At 41.4% G+C, this 26,724-nt stretch overlaps 1 protein-coding gene across 5 annotated transcripts in view; it reads left to right on the forward strand.

Annotated features, from left to right (window-relative positions):
- egf (epidermal growth factor) overlaps positions 1 to 26,724 on the forward strand; it is a 156,523-nt gene that overhangs the window by 85,357 nt on the left and 44,442 nt on the right. For all 5 annotated transcript variants that reach the window (XR_011962012.1, XM_072581987.1, XM_072582302.1 and 2 more), the window contains 5 exons: positions 711 to 847; positions 6,951 to 7,099; positions 13,304 to 13,408; positions 18,311 to 18,534; positions 18,634 to 18,801. Coding sequence is in view for 4 of the 5 variants with exons in the window: in XM_072581987.1 (XP_072438088.1) it covers positions 711 to 847; positions 6,951 to 7,099; positions 13,304 to 13,408; positions 18,311 to 18,534; positions 18,634 to 18,801 (783 nt within the window). In the remaining variant the exon portion in view is untranslated. The remainder of the gene's footprint in view (positions 1 to 710; positions 848 to 6,950; positions 7,100 to 13,303; positions 13,409 to 18,310; positions 18,535 to 18,633; positions 18,802 to 26,724) is intronic.

Here is a 26,724-nt window from a genome sequence, read left to right on the forward strand (position 1 = left end):
AATCTTTGTTCTTCAGCGAAAACCCTTTAAGTTCTTGTCCATCTTTCCCAAAAGTTTGTGTTAACATACTTCCAGTTAGATTTGTCTCCCTGCTGTGGTGTCAAGATCACAATTTGTAACTGTTACTGTTAATGCATTGTTCTTCCTCATCTCTCTTGACCTCTGGTCCTCAGGTTTTTAAACCACAATTGTTAATAGTTTTTTTTAACCAAATGGGAACATTTATGAAAACTGCAGGCAAAACGCTGATGGTCTCTGAGCCTGGATGTTTATGCTCCCTATTATAATTTGGGCTGGAGACCTTTGCTTTACATATATTTTTTGGATCTGATAGTGGACACAGTGGCACGGTGGCTCAGTGGCTAGCACTGCTACCTCACAGCACCAGGGACCCAGGTTCGATTCTGGCCTTGGGCAACTGTCTGTGTGGAGTTTGCACATTCTCCCTGTGTCTGTGTGGGTTTTCTCCGGGTGCTGCGGTTTCCTCCCACAGTCCTAAGATGTGCCGGTCAGGTGAATTGGCCATTCTAAATTGCCCATAGTGTTAGGTGCATTAGTCAGGGGAGAAATGGGTCTGGGTGGGTTACTCTTCAGAGGGTCGGTATGGACTTATTGGGCTGAAGGGCCTGTTTCCACACTGTAGGGAATCTAATCTAAAAAACTTTCTTTTTGAACTTATACAGAAAATAATGCTAATTTGTATTCACCAGGTCCTAGACCATTTTTGTTATTTGCAAATAGCCAGGACATAAGGCGCATAAACTTTGATGGAACAGATTACCATATTGTTCTGGAAAGACAGATGGGAAGAGTCTTTGCGCTTGATTATGACCCTGTGCAAAATAAGGTAAGCAGGATTATAAACCTGTTCATAGATGGCTCCTGAATATGTACACGCATAATTAATTTTTCAATTCAAGTTTCAATCAATACCTTAATTTTTCATTAATATTCTACGCACAGAAGTTTAGAAACTTTTGTTGGCAATGATATCTTACATCATTGAGGTGACATTTACTTGTCTGCAGAGCAATTAGCCCATGTAAAATCAACGGCTGTTAAACAGATGAACCTTTTTTTAAGCAACAAATAATCAAGCTATGAAATGTCCCACAAATGGTAGGGTTTACTCAGAAATAATTTGCATTTACTGACATTATCCTTTAACAGTGAAGTTTGATCCCTTGCTTTTTGTGATATTATCCTCACCTCTATCACAAAATTGAACTATTTAATGTCGACTTAGTTGATGTCAGTGGCGGGGTGGGGGGGGCAGGGTTAATGGGGGGGGTTTGGCTGTGAAGACACTATTTGGCTTAGTACAGAGAGAAACTCTGGCATCATCTGTAGTAGGCGAGAGAGACTTATCATTCAAAGTGAAGGAGAAACAGAGATTTGAAATGAATGCAAATTAATGCAAATGAATGTGAGAGGGCAAAAATGGATCCTCTTGGCTAAGAACACAGTGAGCAAGACAAGCCTGTGACATGAGTGTGGAGGACTGGTGGTTGGGACAGGGTGGGGTAGGTGTGCTGGGCTGAGGGATGGAACAAAAGGGAAATGGAGAACTGACATCATGGGCTCAAACTCTGAAGTTATGGAATACAATATTGAATTCTAGAGGCTGTAAACCTCACCTGCACCATCTCTGACTTTTCCCTTCCCTTCCTTGATGTCTTGGCTTCAATTTCTGGGCATAGGCTGTTTCATCAATATCTGTTAAAAATCTACCAGCCCCCACAGTTACCTCGACCACATTAGCTCACACTTTGCTTCCTGCAAGGATTTCATCTCAGTCTCCCAGTTCCTCCATCTCCAACACATCAGTTCCTATGCTGCTACCTTCCACTGGGATGCCTCTGGCATATTCTCCTTTTTTCTCAACCGAGGATCCCATTTCCAACATCTCATTTCCCATTCCCTCCCCAACTCCTATCCCAACACCAGGGAGAAGCTATTCTCACTTGTAAATGAAAAAAAAAGAGATTTAAAGGTATGCACAAACAAAGCAAGGACAATATAAGAAAAAGTGTTATCACGCAGTGAGTAGTTAGGGTATGCATTGCACTGCCTAAAAATTTGCTAGCTGTAGGTTCAATTGAGGCATTCAAGAAGGCATTGGATGTTTATTTGGGTAGAAGTGATGTGCAAGAGATTGGCACGAGATAATAATGCAAACACATTGGACTTTATGGCCTCTTTCTGAGCTGTATCAGATTTTTTGAATAACAGTGAAAGTGAATACATAGTTGCAAAAATGCAGACTTTATCAAAGTCTGGCAGCATCTGTGACAGAAGAACAAAGTTAATATTTTAAGTCCAATAAGAATCTCCATTGAAATTGAAGAGGCCTGGAAAAGTGATAGATACGTGTTGAGGGAAAAGAAGGAAGGAGGAGCAATGGAACAGATAGGAACAGTGCATTGAGCAAAACGGAACAAAGAGCTAATAATAGACATAGATCAAAAGCAGGTGCATGTTAATGTCATAAAATAGGTCAGATTTGCTGAGAGAAAACCCATGCAAACAAGAGACTGGGAGTGGGGAGGGGAGTAATCAAAATGAAGTACAGAGTTCATAGTCTGAAGTTTTATAAATCTATTTTGGGTCCTGAAGGGTATAAAGTGACTCAGCAGAAAAGGGGATGCTGTTGCTCCAGTTTGCAGTGTGCCTTGTTGCATTACTATAGCAGGCCGAGCACAGAAATGCTGGCATGAGAGGAACATGGTAACATGGCAAGTGGACTCAGCAGAGTTGTTCAGCAAAACAGAATGTATTTAGTGATGCTAATGTAGAGGAGAGCACATGTTTGCTGTAGAATAGATTGAAAGAAGTACAAATAACACTCTTCTTCAAGAAGTTGTGCTTGAGGTCTTGATCAGTGAGAAGGTAAGGAAGCAACTGTTACACCATCTGTAATTGCATTGGGAGGGTGCCATGTGGGGGATGAAGAGGTGGAGCGGACCAGGATGAGAATGGTTCCTGTGGAATGCTGTCAAGGGAGGGAGGGGCAAGATGTGGTATCCCTCTGGAGACGATGGAAATGGTGAAGGATGATCTTTTGAGTGTGGTGCTGTGGAAAAGGAAGAGAGCACAGGGCTAACCCTACCATTGTTCTAGAAGGGAGGAATGGAGTGAGGTAAGAAGAGCGGGAAGTAGATCAGACACAGCTGACAACACAGAGCGGAGAGAATCCTTGAAGAAGGAAACTGAAAGACATGTTGGAATTCTCTGTGTAGAAGGTGGCAATGATAAGTTTCTCAAACACTTTGTGTTTTCATTGCAGAATTCCAGCTTTCACAGCAATTTGATGTTATGCAGATTACGTATAATAATTGAAAATTGACACCCATATGCCCTTGAAATGTTTTCTCTTCCTTGCCCTCCAACTACATCTATTTGCAGGTCTGACCTTGGCAGGTGGAGTGAAGAGAGACAGACTTTGGTGACTTTGAAGACTTGGTCAGTTGTCGCGTGGTGGCTATTAGCCTCGAGGTGAAGTCTGCAGTAAAATAGACTCCTCTACAGTCTGCAATAGACTCCTCCTCTATTCCATTGTCCGCCATGTTTTCCAGGGATCCCTTTTAATCCTGAGCCTCTCCTGTGTGCAGTGCTGGCAGCAGCCACTGTTTCCAGTAGTGATGAGAAATGGACTTTCTGTTCGGATGTCTTTTGCCAGGGGTGGATTTCTGCCCCTGGATCCTCAATCCAAGGAAAGACCTGAGACTGGCCACCTCCATACCTGATGGGCACTTAATTCCATCAGGCCTTCCCCTTGCAACTGACAGGTGTTCCCCACCAGTTTTCCACCAGATTGCTATCCTCTTCACTAAAGCAACTCAACCTCAATCCCACAGAAACATCCACCTTAATATTAATTCTCCCCTTCACTTGTGATGACAAGCATGAGAGAATGTATATAGGAGTGGTTAGAGTTACATTTGCACAATGTATCCCCAGTACTGTGTGCATGCTTGCCAACATTTTTATAGGAGTCAATGTTTAGAGGCATGCCAGTATCCCACCATGGAGTGACAGAATATCCCATGGGATCTGGAAATGCATGAGAACAAAGTAGGAGTGAATTGATGGCACCATAGTTAAATGTTTGTGTCATTGCTCACTTTGAATCAGTAGGATTAAAGGCCTCAATCCAAGGACCCCTCTGAGAGGGGTCTCCCTAACCCCCAATCTCCAGAGTAACCACTCCAGACATTAACCCCCTTCCTCTTCGCCATTGATTCCTGATCTGTTTCCCCCACATTCATCATATCCACAACTAACCTCTTTTTCTCTTCTTGATCAAGGCTTGTCTACCCCTTTCCAAATTTCAAGAATCAGTCTCAAGAACCTTACCTGCAGCATCCTGCCATTGGAATTTCTTCCCAGTCATTGGTTTAGTTGTCAATTTCCAGATAGGAAACAGAACTAAAAACTGCTAAGGAGGTCCTATCATCAATTTCAACAGGACCTCAATTACTCCAGAGTTGCCAAGCTATTTATCCATTTCCAGCCAGATCTCATTTTTCCCAGGAAAAGGCAAGGTCCTTGTCACTTTGACTTGATTTCCTTTTTTCCTCCTTAGGCACTCACTATATCAAAATCTGATGGATTTTGACGATATTGTATTCGTCATCTCTGAGCTTAACTGAACTTCAAAATCGACATTCAGTCTACCATTAACACCTGCAAACAGCTCTGGAAAGTAAACTCTTTCAATCAGTGTCTCAGCCCCATTGTCTCTTAAACCTTCATCCATATCCTCGTCACTCCCGGGTTTGATTATTTCAGATGCATTCTGCACTCTTCTCCATCCTAGTACTTAATCAGTTCACCCCATCCCAAAGTAATTTGTTTCCATGATCACTCCTCACCTCCACACACTGACATGTCATTATTGTCATTTTCTTAACCCTCTGTAAACAAATCACCATTCCACTATATTCAAACGCTTTGCTGTTTGAAATTGAATAAATTTTTCTTTCTGTTTTGATGCACAGGAGCAGGGCTGATTGCCACCATGTCCATTTACTCTGCATTCATTTTAGTTTATAGCCCCAAAAGCACGGTGGGTCAGTGGTAGGCACCGCTGTCTCACAGTACCAGAAACCCGGGTTTGATTCCAGTTACAGGTGACTATCTCTATGGAGTTTGCACATTCTCCCCATGTCTGCATGGGTTTCCTCTGTATGCTCTGGTTTTCCCCCACAATCCAAAGATGTGCAGATTGGGTGAATTGACCATCCCAAATTGCCCATAGTGTTCAGGGATGTGTAGGTGAGGTAAATTAGTCATGGGAAATGTAGGGAAATGGATCTGGGTGGGATCCTCTTCAGAGGGTTGGTGTGGACTTGTCGGGCCAAATGGCCTGTTTCCACACTGGAGGGATTCTATGATTCGAATAAAAGGCCTTTAGGATTGTTTTCAATGGTGCCAGTAATGTCAAGTATTTTTTCTGTTGTTCTAACAATATGAATGCAATACTCTTGGTACCTTGCTTTTTCAAAGGTACAGGTCATTCTGCTATAATGTGCTTTTCTTTAATGCAAATTCACTACAATGCAATTGATAAATTGGGGATACTATTTCTATAGAGTGAACTTTTAAAACAAATTTTGGTTATAACATGATTCCAGGCTCACTACTTTAAATGATACCGCGATTTTCTTATAACATAGGATTGCACGAGAATGAAACTACTGCATTACAGCAGAACTGACTGTATTCTGATGCTAGGTAAGGGCTTTTTGCCCAAAACGTCGATTTTACTGCTCCTCGGATACTGCCTGAACTGCTGTGCTCTTCCAGCACCACTGATCCAGCATTCTGAAGTAGACAATGGTACCAAATGAATAGTAAATATAATTAAAAATAGCTCGCATATGAAGTTACAGGGACACAGCCTATGAAGTCCTATCCATTGAAATGAATTTGCAGAACTTCAATGTGTCTAGGACTGAACTCCCTGTGAACATTGTACCTGATGAGAATTAGTCATAACGTATCACTGACCCTGTCAATTTGAGTTTGCATCACTACAAAGAATACTGCAAGCTCGGTCAGGAATTATTTACTCCTTTGTAAATGATATTTTTAGTCAGTTATTGTTATTTTCACGGTGGCTCTCTCATATTTCACAATGTATATTTTTCTGCATTCAGGTTCTGAGAGGTGTTGTTGGGGCAGTCAGGAGACTTTGAACGGTTCAGGCCTGTACTTGCTAGAATTTAGAAGAATGAGAGGAGATCTAGTTGAGGTTAAAGGGGATTGACAAAGCAGACAGAGAGTGGATAGTTCCCATTGTGAGGCAATACAGAATGAGAGGTTATAGTTTTAGGATAAGGGGTGGCAAATTTAAAGGAGAGATGAAGAGGAATTACTTCCGTCAAAGAATCATGAATCTATACAATTTATACCCCAGAGTACGGTGGATGCCAGGACACTGAGTAAATTTAAGAAGATCGGCAGATTTTTAATTAGCAGCATGTCAAAGGGTTGTAGGTAGCAGGTGGGAAAGTGGGGTTGGAGACCAAGACGAAAAAGTCATGATGGTATTAAATGGCAAAAACAGACGGAAGGGAGTGAATTGCTTACCCCTGCTCCTATTCCTTATATTCTTATTGGGAGCCTTACTTTGTACATAACTACGGGAGGTTTATCTCTGGAGCATCTCATTCAAAAACTGAGTGTCCAAAAGAAGTATTTATCTTCCAGCCACTATATGCAGCTTGAAACAAATGCAACTTATCTAAAAGAACTGTAGGATGCTGTGAATGGCTCATGCAAGGTATTGACTGGTGCAGGATACAATGAGCTGAACGGGCTCTTTTCATGTTGTCAAAAACTCTATAACAGTATTTCTATACAAGCATTCGATAATTTAACATATAAAAGACTGATCTGGGTTTTTTAAACATCTTTTTAATGATTTTCTGTTATTTCCTTTGTAGATTTATTTTGCTCACACAGGCCTGAAGTGGATTGAAAGAGCTAATCTGGATGGTTCTGAGCGTGAGGAACTTATTAGCAATAATCTGGATTTGCCTGAAGGACTAGCTGTTGACTGGATTAACCGTAAACTATACTGGACTGACAGAGGGTATGTCCGGCGTTAGACTGATAATTCTTGAGGTTTACCTTAATTTTAAATGCTGGATCAAAATCTGTATTTAGCTTAACATCTGTCAGTGCTCCTTAAGTTACCCATTAGCAAGTAGCTTTAAGCATCATGAAATAGGATTTGGAAATAATCAAATGGTAAACTCAGTTCAATCTAAGGTCGAGAGGTGATTGTATTCCAAAACTCAGCAATGACTGCTGCTCATTTTTCAAACATATTTACGGTAATTGGTTTTTAGAGTTAGAATCCCTGCAGTGTGGAAACAGGCCCTTCAGCCCAACAAGTCCACTCTGACCCTCCAAAGAGTAACCCACCCAGACTCATTCCCCTACCATATTACTCTACATTTACCCTGACTAATGCACCTAACCTACACATCCCTGGACACTATGGACAATTTAGCATGGCCAATTCATCTAACCTGCACATCTTTGGACTGTGGGAGGAAACCAGAGCACACGGAGCAAACCCATGCAGAAACGGGAAGAATGTCTAAACTCCACACAGATTGTCGTCCGAGGGTGGAATTGAACCTGGGTCCCTGAGGCAACAGTGGTAACCACCAAGCCACCGTGCCCTCCCGCCCAGGAGAGAAACTAAGATAGTTTATCATCTACACAAATTCAACAGGTCAACACCAACCCCCATCCAGTATCAGTTATTTTCTCTTTATGGAGTTTTTAAATCAACTTGTTTAGATAACAAATGATAACTTTGGGGTAAGTCAGACCTAAACCCAGGCCTTTTGGCTTAAAAGTCAGGGACACTACCACTGTGCCACAATGCCTATATTAACCATGCACCAATGTGGCTCACTTGCAGTGGAATAGCTCAACATGACTGTGTTGTGCTGGTGTCATATCTTTGTGTTTTACCACTTAAAGGAAGGGACTCATAGCTGCAACACGTGTCATATTTTTACACGTTTGGCCAGATCTTGCAGTCTCTGGACTTTCAGAGACCGGACAAATGATCCAAGACACACCTCAGGCTGCCACAGAACTCCCAGCACTTCTTTAGTTTATAACAGACCTTCAGTCTCTCCAGGTTCACGGTCTCACCAGTTAAATTCATGGTGAATGGCAAGAAAATTAAAATTAAATTTGGATATATGGGTAGATGTGTCTGTTCCTTCAGATTCAATGTCAAAAATTCTCAGGCCGTCTTCTATTCAACTTTAAAATCAGAGCAAAAACATCAATGCATTGCTACACTTTGATATAATGGAAGAGAGATCGCAGAAATATTGCATGTCATCCTTAATATTGTTATTTTTCTGTATTGCATGAAGATACTTGTGTGGCTTTGAATATTTCTCATTCAGCAGTCACGGAAGTCATTGAGGTTGGTGTGTGTGCCAGGAATCACTTTCCATCCGTGGGACTACAGGAAGATTCCTCAAAAGGGAGGTTTCAAATGCCAGGAGGAAAAGCATTAAGACAAAGATGACCATCCCAAGAGGGCATTCTAGATTTCTATTGCCGCTCATAGAGACAGTGAATGAACATTTGACTCATCTTGATGATTTGGTGGAGGCAAATATCTTAGATCCTCCTATATTAAGGCGGTATTGAGTTTGAATTCAATTTATTGTTGTCACATGAATTGCAATACAGTGAAAAGTGTTGTTTTGTGTGCTATATGTGTAGATCATACCTCACAAAGTACACCAGGATAGCAGAACAAAGCGAAGAAAACCACCGCAGAGAGAGAGAAATCATTACTAACATTCGAGAGGTCCATTCAAATGTCTGATAACAGCGAGGAAGAAACTGTTCTTGAATCCGTTTGTGCATATTTTTAGACTTTTATATCTTCTGCTTAATGGAAGAGAGTAGAAACACTGTGGGAGGGGTCTTTGATTATGTTGGTTGCTTTCCTGAGGCACCAGGAAATGTAGATGGAGTTGGATGGAAGGCTGGTTTGTGTGATGGACTGGGCTGTGTTCATGACTCTCTGTAGTTTCTTGCGGTCTTGGAAAGAGCAGTTGCCATGCCACACTGTGATGCATCCAGATAGGATGCAGCCTATGGTGCATCTGTAAAGATTGGGAGGAGTCTTTCTGGACAAGCTAAATGTCCTGAGCCTACTGAGTAAGTAGAGGTGTTAGAGGTACTTTCTTGACTGTCGCTGAGAGTGAACCAGGACAGATTGTTGGTGATCGTTACTCATAGGAATTTGATGCTATCAACCATCACCACATCAGCACCATTGATGCAGACAGGGGCGTGTCCTCCTCCCTGCTTCCTGATGTCAATGACAAGCTCCTTCATTTTGCTGATGTTGGTGGAGAGATTCGCCTGGATGGAGTCCCCTGCCAAGTGCTGACATCCAGTGCAGAACTGCTGGCAGGAGTATTTGCATATTTCTTGAGGTCTCAGGAATTCCCAGACACTGAAGTTTCAGGCACCTTTCATTGCAGAATTGAATATACTCAATGCATATTTACCATCATGCATAATGAACATCATTATGAACTTGAAACATTCAGAGATAAACTTCAAATCCTGGAAACAACCGTTGAAGTGATAGTTACAGGAACATAGGAACAAGAGTTGGCTATTCAGCCCCTCAAACCTGTTGCAGCATTCAATGAGATCATGGCCCAACTCCATACACCTGCCTTTGGCCCACCTCCTTTAAAAACTTTGCTTAACAAAAATCTATCTATCTCAGATTTAAAAACAAATGATCCATATTCCACAGCAGTTTGTGATGGACAGCTCTAAACCTCTAACACCTTTTGTGTGTAGAAGTACTTCCTAATATCTATCCTGAACAGTCTGTCTCCAATGTATCCTATATTTCCAGATTCCCCAACTAGTGGAAATATGTTTCTAGCCTGTCTTTTCCTCTCAATATCTTGAAGACTTTAATCAGATCACCCCTTAACCTTCTAAATTCTAGTGAAAACAGGCATCATTTGTAAAATCTCTCCTCATAACTTAATTTCTGAAGACCAGGTATAATCAGGTCAACAACTGTAAGATGTTAATAAAAAGCCATCCAAGGAAAAGGTTATGCTTAAGTCTAAGGGCGGCACGGTGGCTCAGTGGTTAGCACTGCTGCCTCATAGCACCAGGGCAGCTTCGGGCAACTGTATGTGTGGTGTTTGCACATTCTCTCTGTGTCTACGTGGCATTCCTCCGGGTGCTCCTGTTTCCTCTCACAATCCAAAGATGTGCAGGTCAGGTGAATTGGCCATGCTAAATTGCCCATAGTGTTAGGTGCATTAGTTAGGGGTAAATATAGGGGAGGGGAATGGGTCTGGGTGAGTTACTCTTCAGAGAGTTGGTGTGGGGGTTGGGCCGAAGGGCCTGTTTCCATACTGTAGGTAATCTAATCTAATCAAATCGTGTCAAAAGTTCAACAGTTAGAAATGATGAATTGGCATAAGTAGCAATTGGAATCTACAATTGAATTGCATCTGCAAGTCATGGACTCACTCATTCAAGGGCTCTTCTAATAAACAGGACCAACATGACTAGTGTCCAACACCTAACCATCACTCTGATGTCCCACTGAGATACTTCCTGACCTGAACATACTAGCACCCAATCTGGCAATCCACTGATAGTTAGCTGCCACCCCATAAACTAACTACCCTACCCAACCTCCTGTTCTACTGACTTGTCACCATGTCCAGCTGTCAGCTGTTGCCCTCCACCTACCATCCTGTATACGTGCTACCTACCTGCTTGTTCATACGTCATCCACCCTACCCACATACAAGTTCACCCTACCCACCCTACCCACTCACTCATTCAGTCACTAATGAACTGAGAAGTTGTTCAAATGTCCCAAATCTTTTCAATTAATGAAATAGCATTTATCCTAACACAACTGTCAGTGTCATAAACAGAGACCAAGGTTGTCCTCCTCACCCTCAATAACTCAAATCTACAAGGATGCAAAAGAATTTCCAACATGCTTCACAATTCTAAATAAGCTAGTATAAGGAGACTTGACCAAAAATGTGGAGCTCAGCTGTGGTATAGAAATGAAGCTGAGCAAAACTCTGAACTAAAACTCATATTACAATGCTGTGACACTTCTAAAATGTAAAATTTCTTCCTCACAGTATAATTGGTAATTTTGTTTCCAGCGAAAGCAAAATACACCCAATGCTGGAAATCTGAAATAAAAAAAGCACTAGAAATACTCAGTAGGTTAAGCAATATTTGTGGAGAGAAAAATAAAATTTAACTGTCTTATTTCTCTCTTGAGGTGCTGCCTGACCTGCTGAATATTTCTAGCATTTTCTATTGTTATTTTATTATTGTTTTCATAACAGCCACACCCAAAAGAATATAATTTACTTGAGAGTTTACAATGAAGTATCCATGTCCTGAATTTAATACAACAGTGTTATCTGCTCACACTTACTGAATTTTCAAGGGAACAAAAGATCTAAGTATGCAAAGCCAAGTTTATCCTAGCTATTACAAGTAAAGCACTGTTATAAGGATATCACAGAGAAAAACATGGATTTTATGGTAGTAACTAATCGCATTTCTCCTCTGATATTGATAGCTGTGTGTACAATTAAACATGGAGGCCCAGATGTTGGTGTCATCCTAGAATTACTTAAAAATAATGGGCAGATCTGACTTTACTCCTGGTAAACAAAAGTTCATACCGATTTGAAAACCCAAATTAACAAAGAGCTGTTCCGATTTCTTGCAACATCCCATAAACACACCCTTAGCAAAAAAATAGGTAAATTCAGACACAGTTCTTATAAGAGAGAAATGCCAGAGAGAGGGAGGATCAGCCTGGAGCTGTTTCTTTAGGTCTCCAGCTAAAACTAACCCAAACCTACAATAAACCCTGAACTTGGAGAACTGGCCACTCCCCCTTCATTTTGCATGTGCTTTCAAAAAAAAACCTGAGAGCCTTTTCTGATTGTTGACTTAGGCAGCATCTGTTAGCCATTATTAAAGTAACCCGTTCAAACATTTCAGCACCTCTGCCTTTACAAACCCTCTCAAAAAAGACCCAAGGACAGAATAAACTTGTTAAAGGAGCAGCATTTTCACAAAATACCCACTGAAACATTGATCGAAGAGATTATAAAAAGATCAATTTATTATAAGCACTTGAAGATGTCAATCAAGCAAAGTGAACCATTTTCTTCAGCTTATAAAACTGAATCTCTCACTGAGAAAGCTCTCTTCTGAGTCTGTACTCTCAGCAGTAATAGTTGGGTGAGGACATTCTTTGAGTATGCAGATAGAAGAATCCCATACCTAGCTGATTTAAAGTCTGAGATTCATCACAAATAGACTTACTTCAGTCAAGATTCCCAGATAATCATACTTATACATTATATATATATTATATATATTATATAATTGTCTTCAAAAAGTGCACACACAATAAGCTTTGAAGAGACGCCCCTAAATTCCTATGGACAGACAGCCTTGGAAAGTAAGGAAAGGCCTTTATACTGCGAGAGGGAGAATTGAATTACAGAAAATCTGCAGCCATTGGAATGTGTATTGAATAAGATGCATTGTAAAAGCCCAAGGATAAGTTAGGGATCTTTAATGAACAGTGAGATCATAGGAATACATGTGATTGTCCGTAAATCTGCCCATCATTGACTATGCAGTCACACGATTAGCCTGATCAATTAGTGACATTGTTGGTTTGTAATTATCAAAGGCAAGCAGGAAATGTATAAAAGTTTGTCTTTCCTTTGTTCAGGAAGATGCTTTTTGACCCCAGATGTAACTTCAATAAACTCTTTGATCCTGGAAGTGGACTCTGGGTGTCAAGTAATTGATTTAGTCATTTCACCCTAACAGTGGGAAAAATGGAATCACCATTTGCAGACAATATTAAATGAAGGAAAACTAATTTAGTTGCTGAACAAGTATAACTAATCAGGAATTACTAGTTATATTGCATGTTACAAGCTACCACAAAATAAGATGAAATTACCAGAAATGTGCAGTGTATTAGTATGTAATGATGTTCTGTGAGTCTTGGATTAGAGGAAGTTTGTCAGCTATTGGCCCATGTACTGTAGTTATCTACCAGATACTTATATTTGCTTCTTTATGGAAAGGATATCCTTAAATATGAGATTATTCCCTAATATGAGAAATTGTATCTGTATGACTGGAATCGAAGGATGAATATTCAAAATAGCTTTAACATAGACTCTCCTTTTTTCAGGTTATCACACATTGAGAGGAGTAAACTCGATGGCATGCACAGAGAAGTGATCATTAATGAAGGTGTCAATACACCAAGAGGAATTGTTATTCATCCATTGGCAAAGTAAGAATGTGAAAATATAAAATGGCAAAGCAGTCATTGTGATGCTGAAGCAATAGCATAGTTTGAAATTAGATTGCATCAAATGTCTTGATAAGAATATGGAATCTTAAAATATCAAATTACAGGATCTCAAAGAATCTCATTAATGTCACTTTTTGAAGATTGGTACCTCTTTTCTATATTATTCCTATATCTAAATCAGTTAGTCCAACAATACTGTGGTAAAACACACTGAAGGATAATTGAGCTCACCACACAAGTGGACAATGGAAATATAACCCTCTGTTCAATGACATTGCCAGTCTCAGATTTGACAAAAAAATTCGAAATGCTCAATCGGTATCTTTCAGTGAAATTTCAACCCATTCAAGAGGTGGCAGACAACATGCAGTAAACAGCTGGAAACAAATAAAGATAAAATCAAAGAGGTGGCGTAGTAATGAAATCAGCTAGAAAACATAAACAGGTCTAACTTCTTGTGAGAGTTATTCATCTGTAGGCAGGGCTGATCTAACAAATATCCAGATTATCCAGATGGAAATGCGAGGGGAGGGAGTATAACATTATAGTAATCATCTCAAAAATGGTGCTATCATGACTGGTATCATGCATTGGAAGAGATTTTCTGTCTTATTTGCAAGGTTTGCGAAGGTTTGTAGCTCAGGTTGAGGTTTAGGGTTTAGGGTGTAGGTTTGCTCACTGAGCTGTAGGTTTGATATCCAGACGTTTCATTACCTGGCTAGGTAACACAGTGGCGACCTCCAAGTGAAGCGAAGCTGTTGTCTCCTGCTTTCAATTTATAGCTTTCTCCTGGATGGGGTTCCTGGGGTTTGTAGTGATGTCATTTCCTGTTCGTTTTCTGAGGGGTTGATAGATGGCATTTAGATCTATGTCCTTGTTAATGGCATTGTGGTTGGAGTGTCAGGCCTCTAGGAGTTCTCTGGCATGTCTTTGCTTAGCCTATCCCAGGATAGATGTGTTGTCCCAGTCGAAATGGTGTTTTTTTTCATCCGTGTGTAGGGCTACGAGGGAGAGAGGGTCGTGTCTTTTTGTGTCTAGCTGGTGTTCATGTATCCTGGTGGCTAACTTTCTTCCTGTTTATCCTACATAGTGTTTGTGGCAGTCCTTGCATGGAACTTTGTAGATGACGTTGGTTTTGTTCATGGGTTGTACTGGGTCTTTTAAGTTTGTTAGTTTTTGCTTGAGAGCGTTAGTGGGTTTGTGTGCTACTAGGATTCTGAGGGGTCTCAGTAGTCTGGCTGTCATTTCTGAAACCTATTTGATATATGGTAAGGTGGTTCGGCTTTCTGGCTGTATTTTGTCTGCTTGTCGTGGTTTGTTCTTGAGGAATCTGCGTGCTATGTTTTTTGAGTATCCGTTCTTCTTGAATATGTCGTATAGGTGGTTCTCCTCTGTTTTTCGAAGTTCGTCTGTGCTGCAGTGTACTGCTCATTGGAATAGTGTTCTGATACAGCTTCGTTTGTGTGTGTTGGGATGGTTGCTGGTGTAGTTGAGTATTTGGTCAGTGTTTGTCGGTTTTCTGTATACGCAGGTTTGTAGTTCTCCCTTGTCCTTTCTTTCTACTGTGATGTCCAGGAATGCGAGTTTGTTGTCAGTTTCTTCCTCCTTGGTGAACTTTATGCCTGTGAGGGTGTTGTTGATGATGTTAAGTGTCTCTTCTATCTTGTTTCGTTTTGTGATGACAAAGGTGTCATCTACATAGCGAACCCAGATTTTTGGTTTGATGATTGGTAGGGCTGTTTGTTCTAGCCTTTGCATTACCGCTTCTGCTGTGAATCCTGATAGCGGAGATCCCATGGGTGTGCCGTTGGTTTGTTTGTAGATTATATTGTTGAAAGTGAAGTGGGTGGTGAGGCACAGACCCACTAGCTTCATGATGTTTTCATTGGTAATGTGATTGATGGTGGTTGGTGTGTGTGTGATGGTCTGTTCTAAAAGTGTGGTAAGTGTTTCCTTTGCTAGGTCGATGTTGATGGAGGTGAACAGTGCTGTTACGTCGAATGAGATCATTGCTTCGTCTTCCTCTATTCTGGTGTTTTTAATATTGTGTTGGCGCTAGACCCGACCCCACAATTAGGAAACAAAATTACACATCTCCTTAGAAAATTACACAATTCTGGACAATTAAACAAGGCGGAATTCCAGAAAATGAAACCCGATGGGACCAACACTCCACGATTCTACAGACTACCAAAAGTCCATAAACCAGGAGCCCCCTCAGACCCATAGTCTCACTACCTGGAACACCAACTTACAGACTGGCCAAAGAACTACACGCAAGACTGAAGTACCTAGTAGAAGAGTCACTCCACCCAGGAATTCCTAAAACTCATCAAAAACACCAAAATAGAGGAAGACGAAGCAATGATCTCATTTGATGTAACAGCACTGTTCACCTCCATCAACATCGACCTAGCAAAGGAAACACCTGCCACACTTTTAGAACAGACCATCACACACACACCAACCACCATCAATCACATTACCAATGAAAACATCATGAAGCTAGTGGATCTGTGCCTCACCACCCACTTCACTTTCAACAATATAATCTACAAACAAACCAACGGCACACCCATGGGATCTCCGCTATCAGGATTCACAGCAGAAGCGGTAATGCAAAGGCTAGAACAAACAGCCCTGCCAATCATCAAACCAAAAATCTGGGTTCGCTATGTAGATGACACCTTTGTCATCACAAACGAAACAAGATAGAAGAGACACTTAACATCATCAACAACACCCTCACAGGCATAAAGTTCACCAAGGAGGAAGAAACTGACAACAAACTCGCATTCCTGGACATCACAGTAGAAAGAAAGGACAAGGGAGAACTACAAACCTGCGTATACAGAAAACCGACAAACACTGACCAAATACTCAACTACACCAGCAACCATCCCAACACACACAAACGAAGCTGTATCAGAACACTATTCCAATGAGCAGTACACTGCAGCACAGACGAACTTCGAAAAACAGAGGAGAACCACCTATACGACATATTCAAGAAGAACGGATTCTCAAAAAACATAGCACGCAGATTCCTCAAGAACAAACCACGACAAGCAGACAAAATACAGCCAGAAAGCCGAACCACCTTACCATATATCAAATAGGTTTCAGAAATGACAGCCAGACTACTGAGACCCCTCAGTATCCTAGTAGCACACAAACCCACTAACGCTCTCAAACAAAAACTAACAAACTTAAAAGACCCAGTACAACCCATGAACAAAACCAACGTCATCTACAAAGTTCCATGCAAGGACTGCCACAAACACTATGTAGGATAAACAGGAAGAAAGTTAGCCACCAGGATACATGAACACCAGCTAGACACAAAAAGACACGACCCTCTCTCCCTCGTAGCCCTACACACGGATGAAAAAAAACACCATTTCGACTGGGACAACACATCTATCCTTGGACAGGCTAAGCAAAGACATGCCAGAGAGTTCCTAGAGGCCTGGCACTCCAACCACAACACCATAAACAAGCACATAGATCTAGATGCCATCTATCAACCCCTCAGAAAACGAACAGGAAATGACATCACTACAAACCCCAGGAACCCCATCCAGGAGAAAGCTATAAATAGAAAGCAGGAGACAACAGCTTCGCTTCACTTGGAGGTCGCCACTGTGTTACCTAGCCAGGTAATGAAACATCTGGATATCAAACCTACAGCTCAGCGAGCAAACCTACACCCTAAACCCCCTTTCTGTCTTATTGCCATGCAATTCAGGGGCATTAGTCAGATAGTCAAGAATTGCCTGAGCAGTCTGTGGGATAAGTAATCCAGAACCTTCAGCTCATGTTTTGGGGAGATGGGTTTAATTTCATCACAGGTGGTGAAATTTAAAATTCAATAAATTTGAAATAAAGAGTTGGCCTAAGGGTCAACTATTTTAAAAACTTACCTGGTTGACAAATGATCTTTACGAAATGAAATCTACTGTCCTTACCTATTTTATATGTGACTCCAGGCCCACATCAATGCGGTTGACTTCTAACTTCCCTCTGGTCAATGCTGATCGAGCCAACAACTCATCAAATTAATGAATTTGTAAAAAATTATCTGGGAGGCATTTAACTGGCTACAAAGTATGCAGTCACAATTTTCAATATGAAGAGTTATTCATCTTAATCAGGTTGTGTGGAAGTGATACCAATTGTGTTATATAGGAGTCTAATTGAAAAGCAACTTGAGCCACCCTCTTGACATGTACAGCACAGAAACCGGTTTAAGAACACAGAGTATTAGGCACGGGAGATCTTTCAATCACTTATTAGGACATAGTATGTGGTATGAGAAGTCGCTTTCTTCTTGTCTGCACGTTTGGTAGGTTCTGTTCTCTTAGAATGTGCTGCTAATTGAAGTATGAAAAGTAATAAGCACAATATTGTATGGCAGCAATATTTTATAATGTGAAACTTTTTAAAGCTAGTTTAAATAAACTAATTTTGTGTTATAATGTTTTGATAGGTTATGTGTACATGAATTAGTCATTAAAATTCAAATTATTCACTAACTGGCAGCAAATAAATAGTCCTGTTAGCTAATCTATTTGTTGATCACTGCATATAATTCACTAGAAAAAAAGACCAATAAGAACATTTGGAAGATCCACACTACTGAGGCAATAAGTCCCTTTAAATTTTTTGACCTAAATGTTTAGCACCTTGGTAATGCGGGAAGATTATGAACTCAAAGGTATTCTTGATATATAGAGTTTGTTATGCTGAAATTATGTCCGATGAGTTATTTTGTTGGGATCTAACATTTGAATATATCTGTCTTAATGGTTGGTAGGTACACTTATAACATACGAATAAAATAAAATCATAGTTTGTTGTGTGTTATTTCATTTAATAAAGGAGGCTATTCTGGACTGACTGGGGAGATGAACCTAGAATAGAAAGCTCTTCCCTGGAAGGTGATGGTCGTTTGGTGATAGTTAGCACTAATCTCATGTGGCCCAGTGGAATAGCCATAGACTACCTAACAGACAAGCTGTACTGGTGCGATATCAAACGATCTGTTATTGAGATGTCAGATATAGATGGATCCAACCGTCGGATACTTGCACTGAATGAAGTAGGTGAGGTTCCTTTTTTAACAAAACTAAGTATTTTCCCATCCACAACAAAAAGCAAACAGCTTTTAAAGAAATGACATGAATGTTCTCCCCACCCTTTAGGACGTCCTTTCGATGTGGCAGTATTTGAAGACCATGTTTGGTTTACAGACTGGAGCAAACCTTCCCTGATGAGGATGGATAAGTCAACAGGTCGTAACAGAGTGCGACTCCGAGGTGGAATGATTCAACCTTCATCTATAGCTGTAGTCCATCCAATAGCCAAACCAGGTAAATTCATTTAGCATTAATAGGTGGGATGGTGCTAAACAACACATTCGAAACAATCTTTTTGAGAAATATTTGCACCTAAAATTATCCAAGATGACACTGGCAATTTTAACCAACTCCCCCCCCGCCCCCGCACCCCGACAGGATTGGGTATAATCCAGTTTTGAACCCAGCCCACTTTTGCCCTGAGTAATACTAAATGGCTTGATAAACCAGCATTATGCCTTATCCTTTGAGTTATGTGATATGACTTAAGGAAGCGGTCCTTGGAATAATGGATATGTTCGTGGTCATCTTTCAAGATACTGCAGAGTCTGGAATAGTTCCTCTGGTTTGGAGGGTAGGTAGTATAATCCTACTATATAAAAATGGAGCTGGAGAGAAAACAAGGAATTATAGAACAGTTTGCCTGACATCAGTAGCATGGAAAGTGCTAGACTCCATTATAAAAGATTTAGAAGTAGAACACTTGGAATAAAAGAGTCAGTATGGATTTACTAAATGGAAATCATGTTTGCAAAATTTACGGGGAATTTTTAAGGATGCAGCAAATAAGAGTTAATATGCAGGAGCCAGAGAACTTGGTTTACCTGGACCTTCAGAAGACTTTTGATAAAGTTCCACTCAATAAGAGATTAGTATGCAATATTAAAGTGCATGGATTTGGGGGTAATGTACTGACATAGATAAAGTCAAAAAGTGTGGTGCTAGAAAAAGCACAGCCAGTAGGCAGCATCCGAGGAGCAGGAGAGTCGACATTTCAAGCATAAGCACTTTATCAGGAATGTAGGTGTACCCAAGGGGGCTGAAAGATAAATGGGATGAGGTGGGGCTGGGGGTGGGGGGAGGTATCTGTGAATGTGATATGTAGATGGTGTAAAGTCAGAGCAGAGGTTGGAACTGATAGGTGGGAAAGAAAGAAAGTTGGAAGGTTGAATCTGGGATAAGGTGGGGGGAGAGGAGATGAGGAAACTGGTGAAATCGACATTGATCCTGTGCAGTTGGAAGGTCCCAAGGCGGAAGATTAGGCTTTCTTCTTCCAGGCGTCAGGGGGCTAGAATTTGGAGGTGGAGGAGGCCTAGGACCTGCATCTCCTTGGCACCCCACCCAGTCTTAGCCCCCTTGGGCCCCCCATATTCCTGATGAAGACCTTATGCTCGAAACATTGACATTTGGATGCTGCCTGACCGGCTGTGATTTTCCAGCACCACACTCTTTGATTCTGATCTCCTGCATCTACAGTCCTCACTTTCTCCTCCTGACATAGATAAAGTACTATTTGGGATAGTGCAGAGATCAGAGCTTTCATTAATAAATATTAATATGAAGGAACTAACAGTAATATCCCCAAGTTTGCAGATGCCATAAAGTGAACTGTGTGGAGATGCTTCAATGTGATTTGGATAAGTTGACTGAGTGGCCAAATGCATGGCAGCTGTAGTATAATGTCGATAAATATGACATTAACTACTTTGGTAGGGAAAACAAGAAGGCAGATTATAATCTGAATGGCAATAGATTGGGAAAGGATGAGGTACAATAAGACTTGGAATTAGAACATTAGAACAATACAGCGCAGAACAGGCCCTTCGGCCCTCGATGTTGCACTGACCTGTGAACTATTCTCAGCTCGTCCCCCTCCACTATCCCAAAATCATCCAGGTGCTTATCTAAGGATTGTTTAAATCTCCCTAATGTGGCTGAATTGACTACCTTAGCAGGTAGGGCATTCCACGCCCTTAGCACTCTCTGCATAAAGAACTTGCCTCTGACATCTGTCTTAAATCTATCACCCCTCAATTTGTAGTTATGCCCTCTCATAAAAGCTGACGTCATTATCCTAGGAAAAAGACTTTCACTGTCTACCCTATCTAATCCTCTGATCATCTTGTATGTCTCTATCAAATCCCCCCTTAGCCTTCTTCTTTCCAATGAGAACAGACCCAAGTCCCTCAGCCTTTCCTCATAAGACCTTCCCTCCAGACCAGGCAACATCCTGGTAAATCTCCTCTGCACCTTTTCCAATGCTTCCACATCCTTCCAGAAATATGGCGACCAGAACTGTACACAATATTCCAAGTGTGGCTGCACTAGTGTTTTGTATAGTTGCACCATGATATTGCAGTTCTGGAACTCAATCCCTCTACCAATGAAACCTAACACATCGTATGCCTTCTTAATAGCACTACCCACCTGGGTGGCAACTTTCAGGGATCTGTGCACATGGACTCCAAGATCCTTCTGCACATCCACACTACCAAGAATCTTTCCATTGACCCAGTACTCTGCCTTCCTGTTATTCTTCCTAAAGTGCATCATCTCACATTTAGCTGCATTGAACTCCATTTGCCATCTCTCAATCCAATTCTGCAGTTTATCCAAATCCCCCTGCAACCTGTAACATTCTTCCAAACTGTCCACTACTCCACTGACTTTAGTGTTGTCTGCAAATTTGCTAATCCATCCACCTATGCCTGTGTCTAAGTCATTTATAAAAATGACAAACAGCAGTGGTCCCAAAACAGATCGTTGTGGCACACCACTAGTAATTGGACTCCAGGCTGAATATTTTCCATCAAACACCACTCGCTGCCTTCTTTCAGAAAGCCAGTTTCTAATCCAAACTGCTAAATCACCCTCAACTCCATGCCTCTGCATTTTTTCCATCAGCCTGCCATGTGGAACTTTATCAAAGGCTTTACTGATATCCTGCACACCAGTCACTGGAAGTAAAAGTGCAGGTGCAGCAGATGGTCAAGATGGCAAATAATATGCTCGACTTCAGTGTGAGAGGATTTGAGTACAGAAGCAGGGATGTCTTGCTGTAATTTTACAGGGCCTTGCTGAGACCACAACTGGAGCATTATGAGCAGTTTTGGTCTCTTTATCTGAGGAAGGGTGTTCTAGTTAGGAATCAAGATTAGAGTGGTGTTGGAAAAGCACAGCAAGTCAGGCAGGAAAATCGACGTTTCAGGCAAAAGCCCTTCATCAGGAATGAGGCAGAGAAACTCGGAGGTGGAGAGATAAATGGGAGGGTGGGGCTGTGGGGAAGGTAGCTGAGAGTGCGATGGGTGGATGGAGGCGGAGGTGAAGGTGATAGATCAGAGAAGAAGGTGGGAGCAGGAAGATTGACAGATGAGACAGGTCATGAGAACAGTGTTGAGTTGGAAGGTTAAAACTGGGGCAAGGTGAGGGGAGGGGAAATGAGGAAACTTGTGAAGTCCATATTGATGCCATTGAGTTGAAGGGCCTCTAGGCACAAGATGAGGCATTCTACCTCCAGGTGGCGGATGATTAGGAAGTGGTGGTGGAGGAGGCCCAGGACCTGCTTGTCCTCAGCAGAGTGGGAGGGGGAGTTGAAATATTCAGCCACGGGGCGTTGGGGTTGATTGGTGCAGTTGTCCCAGAGATGGTCTCTGAAGCACTCTGCGAGTAGGCGTCCAGTCTCCCCAGTATAGAAGAGACTGCATCGGGAGTAACGGATACATGTGTGGAAGTGCAAGTAAAACTTCAATGGATGTGGAAGGCTCCTTTGGAGACTTGGACAGAGGTGAAGGGGGAGGTGTGGGTGCAGGATTTGCAATTCCTGCAGGGGAAAGTGGGTTATTGGGGGGGGGGGGGGGAGAGGGGAGGGGAGCGGGGCTGTGGACCTGACCAGGTGATCACAGAGGGAAAAGCCTTTATGGAAAGTGAATAGGGGTGGGGAGGGATATATAACTCTGGTGGTGGGGTCTGTTTGTAGGTGGCAGAGATGATGTGATGTATATGAAGGTTGGTGGGGTGGAAGGTGAGGACCAGGGGGCTTCCATCCTTGTTGCGGGTAGAAGGTTGGGGTTTGAGGGCAGAGGTGCGGGACATGGATGAGCTGCGCTGGAGGGCATCATCAATCATGTAGGAGGGGAGTTAGGAGTCCAATGAAGGTGTAGGTTCTCCTCTCAGCTACTTACCATACTGACTTGAAAATATATCGCCGTTCCTTCACTTTCACTGAGTCAAATTCCTGGAATCCCCTCCCGAATAGAATGTGTTTCAATCTACACACATAGACTGCAGCAGTTCAAGAAGGCAGCTCACCACCACCTTCTCAAAGGCAACTAGGAACGGATAATAAACGCTCACCAGCTAGCAATGCTCATATCCTACAAATGAATATAAATATTCATTTATAGGATATAGCCATGATGAGAAAACTAGTTCTGTACTGCCCATATTCTAAAACTGTAACAACAAAAATTGTTGGAAATGAGAATGGAAGGGAATTCCTTGTTCTACTCTTGTTGCCATATTTAAAGGACACTAAAGGTGAAAATTCAGGGTTAATGTACGAAATCTCCATGTTTCTTGTGTTACACATCACGCTACCAATACTCATCCTGTACAGAAAATGGATTGAACATTGTATTCAGGGAAAAGTTCTGCAAATATTTTGATAATTTCTACTCAATGGTAGTGATGAGTTCGTTGTTTGGTGTTTCTTGATCATGACTATGTTTTCTTCTGCTGATTTTCTCTTGACAACTTCTCAAGTTCTCTTGCTTGACATACAAAAATGAAAGGCAGCTCAAGTGAAAAGCTACTGCAATTTATTTTCTTTTGCTAGTTATGCAGATACATTGTGAAACCTTAATCAAATCAAATTTATTGTGAACTTTAAACTAAATTATTGCTTTCAACACAGTGAATATTATTACACCATTACTGTCAATAATACTCAAAAACATAATACATTTATAAATCCAAAGCTAACAAAGTTAAAGAAAACTCTCAAATAAAAGCAAAATTCTGTGGTTGCTGGAAATCTGAAATAGAAACAGAAAATTCTGGAGGAACTCAACAGATCTGGCAGCATTTGTGGAAAGAAAAGCAGAGTTAATGTTTCAAGTCCAGTATGACTCTTCTTTGGAATTTGACAGTTTCAAGAATGAGTAATAGGATTTGAAACATTAACACTGTTTCTCTTTCCACAAATGCAGTTAAATCTGTTCAGTTTCTCCAGCACTTTCTGTTTATTTTAAAGGAAACCTAATAGTGATAATAACAAAGAACACTGCTGGTAATGTGTACCGTGCAGATGTATGCCAGGGTTTCACTTTGCTTTTTTGAAAACACCTTCCAAACCCATGATCTCTACCAGTTAGTAGAACAAGGGCAGCGACTGTTTAGGAACACAAGCTGCACATTCCCCTCCAAGTCACCCACCATCCTGATTTGGAACCACACTGCCTTTCCTTCACAGTTGCTGAGTCAGGGTCCTGGAATTCCTTTCTTCACAACAGCACTGTGTGTGTTCCAACAACTCCAAAGACTGCTGAGACTCAAGAAGGCAGCTCACCATCACCTTGACATGGTTAAGAATGGGTAGTAAATGCTGGGCAAGCAGTGATGCTCCCATCCTGTGAATGACTTAAAGAAATACAGAAAGCAATCAGATATATAAACCAGATCTAGCCAAAAATGAACAACATCGAACCCTCAACTCATTACACTTGTTTACAGATTGTCTCTGGACATGTGTAGTAGATATTTCTGTCAGCCAACTATTCATACAGCTAGTGCCCTCTAACTGGCATATGAGGCTATATGAAAAAAGGTCTCATGAACCCAACATAGCTGCTAATGAATAACATGATTTGTGAACCAGGAAGCATCAATTCAAAGATGGAATTCACTCCCAAGTAATGTATAGAATACAGAGTATTTAACAGGAGAGAATAAAATATCGTACTAACAACGAAGACAAAGTAGATATAAAGAAATTAAACAAATCTCCAAAAATAATCAAAATCTGAAGGAATTGAACTCCACAATTGTTTTGCAAGAGTTTTTGCAAAGTCCTATAAATTAGATTTTATTTGTGTCAATTCAAGAAATTTCAGAAGCAAACCAGAAAGAAAATAACAACATGCCAAGTACAGTCCTGAGCAGACTGAAGCTTTGAACATATATTGAATTGAATTGAATTTATTGTCAGTTGTACAGAGGCACAGTGAAAAGCTTTGTCTTGTGAGCAATACAGGCAGATCACATAGTTACGTAGCATAGATAAGTAATTAATAGGTAAATAGCAGCAGAAACAAAAACAAGCAAATATTAAAAGTTTATGATTTCCTTCAGTATTCTAACAGTAAGGTAGAAACAGTTTCAAACCAGCTGGTGCATGTGTTCAGGCTTCTGTACCTTCTCCTCGATGGTAGAGGTTTTGGAAAACATTGCCAGGGTGACAGAGGGCCTGGTAGATGGATTCTATAGATGGGAGGTTGGCCTTTGTGATTGTCCAGGTCTAGTTCACCACTCTCTGTAACTGTTGCTGATCTTGAATGGTACAGTTGCCATACCAGATAGTGATACATCCAGACGGAATGCTCTCAATGGCGCACCTATAAATGTTGGCAAGGTTATTCACTGTCATGCCAAATTTCCTCAGCTGCCTGAGGAAGGAGAGATGTTGATGGACCTTTGTAACCGGTGCAACCACATGAAGAGTCCAAGAAAGTTTCTTGTGGTTGACCTCCCATCTCACTCTCCACTCATTCCACCTCTGTGCTGTTAATGTGTGTGTGTGTGTGTGTGTGTGTCGGGGGTGGGGGTGGGGCATGAGTAACATCCCGCCAAAAGTCAATAATGAGTTCCTTGGTTTTGCCGGCATTGAGAGCTAGGTTCTTCTCAGTGCACCATTTTTTCAGGTCTTCCACCTCCCATCTGTGGTCTGTTTAGTTGCAATTTGAGATTCGACCGACTATGGTGGTGTCATCAGCGAACTTGTAAATGGCATTAGTCTGGTATTTGGCGATGCAATCATGGGTATGCAGTGAGTACAGTGGGGGGCTGAGTACACACCCCTGGGGGACTCCAGTGTTGAGTGTTAGTGAGGATGAAATATTGTCCCCAGTCTTCACTGATTGTGGCCTGATTGGGGTCAGGAAACTGAGGATCCAGTTGCAGAGAGTGGGGCTTAGTCTGAGATCACTAAGTTTAGTAATCAGTCTCGAGGGGATAATAGTCTTGAAGACTGAACTGTAGTCAATGAGTAGGATTCTTATGTAGCTGTTCTTGATGTCAAGATATTCTAGGGAGGAGTGAAGGGCAAGTGATATGGCATCTGACATGGATCTGTTGGTCCGATAGACAAATTGAAGTGGGTCAAGAGTAGTGGGGAGGGTGGAGTTGATTAACGCCATGACCAGCCTTTCAATGCACTTCATGACCACCAAAGTAAGGGCCACTGGATGGTAATAGTAATATGAGCGTAATAAAGCTGGCTTAGTGGACAATGCACCAAAAAGCAAGGCAATGCATAATAACGATAGTTACCAGTGCAGCACTGACGGGTAGAGGCGTCCTCTAGATAGATCAGAGATATGCCATGAGGGTTCACAGAGGTTACCATATATTGGAGGCCAATATACATTGTGTGTGTGTGTGTGTGTGTGTGTGTGTGTGTGTGTGTGTGTGTGTGTGTGAGAGATATATACTTGGTGAGTTGTGCCAACATGGAAGATGTTTGGAGCAAGCTGCGAGTTGAACACACTGTGTTCCCACCAAGAACTCACTCTGGTTTTCATGTTGCATTTTCCTGATGATGAGTTTCTGTGGAAAGTTTGATAAGATTGCAACCTGTGGTGCGTTGGACTGTTAAAAAGGCACTTAACAAGGAATAATTATCATTAATTGGGAACTCACCGTTCCCTATCGATAATCTTGCCATGTTGCTTGAGAAAAGTGCAGAAGATACAAACATGATGATCTTGATGTTGAGACAGGCCACACTGAACATCATTCAGAATTTGATCAGATTCCACCCATATATATAACAGACATTGTCACAGAAACTTTGAGGCAGATATTAGGAGTCACTCCTTTGAGATCCTAAGCTCTTTCTTCCCATTTGTCCCCATTATAGAGGTTAGTGCTTTATGGCATTCC

This window comes from Chiloscyllium punctatum, chromosome 1 (genome assembly GCF_047496795.1).
Source record: "Chiloscyllium punctatum isolate Juve2018m chromosome 1, sChiPun1.3, whole genome shotgun sequence".
In the NCBI taxonomy this organism is placed as follows: Eukaryota; Metazoa; Chordata; class Chondrichthyes; order Orectolobiformes; family Hemiscylliidae; genus Chiloscyllium; species Chiloscyllium punctatum.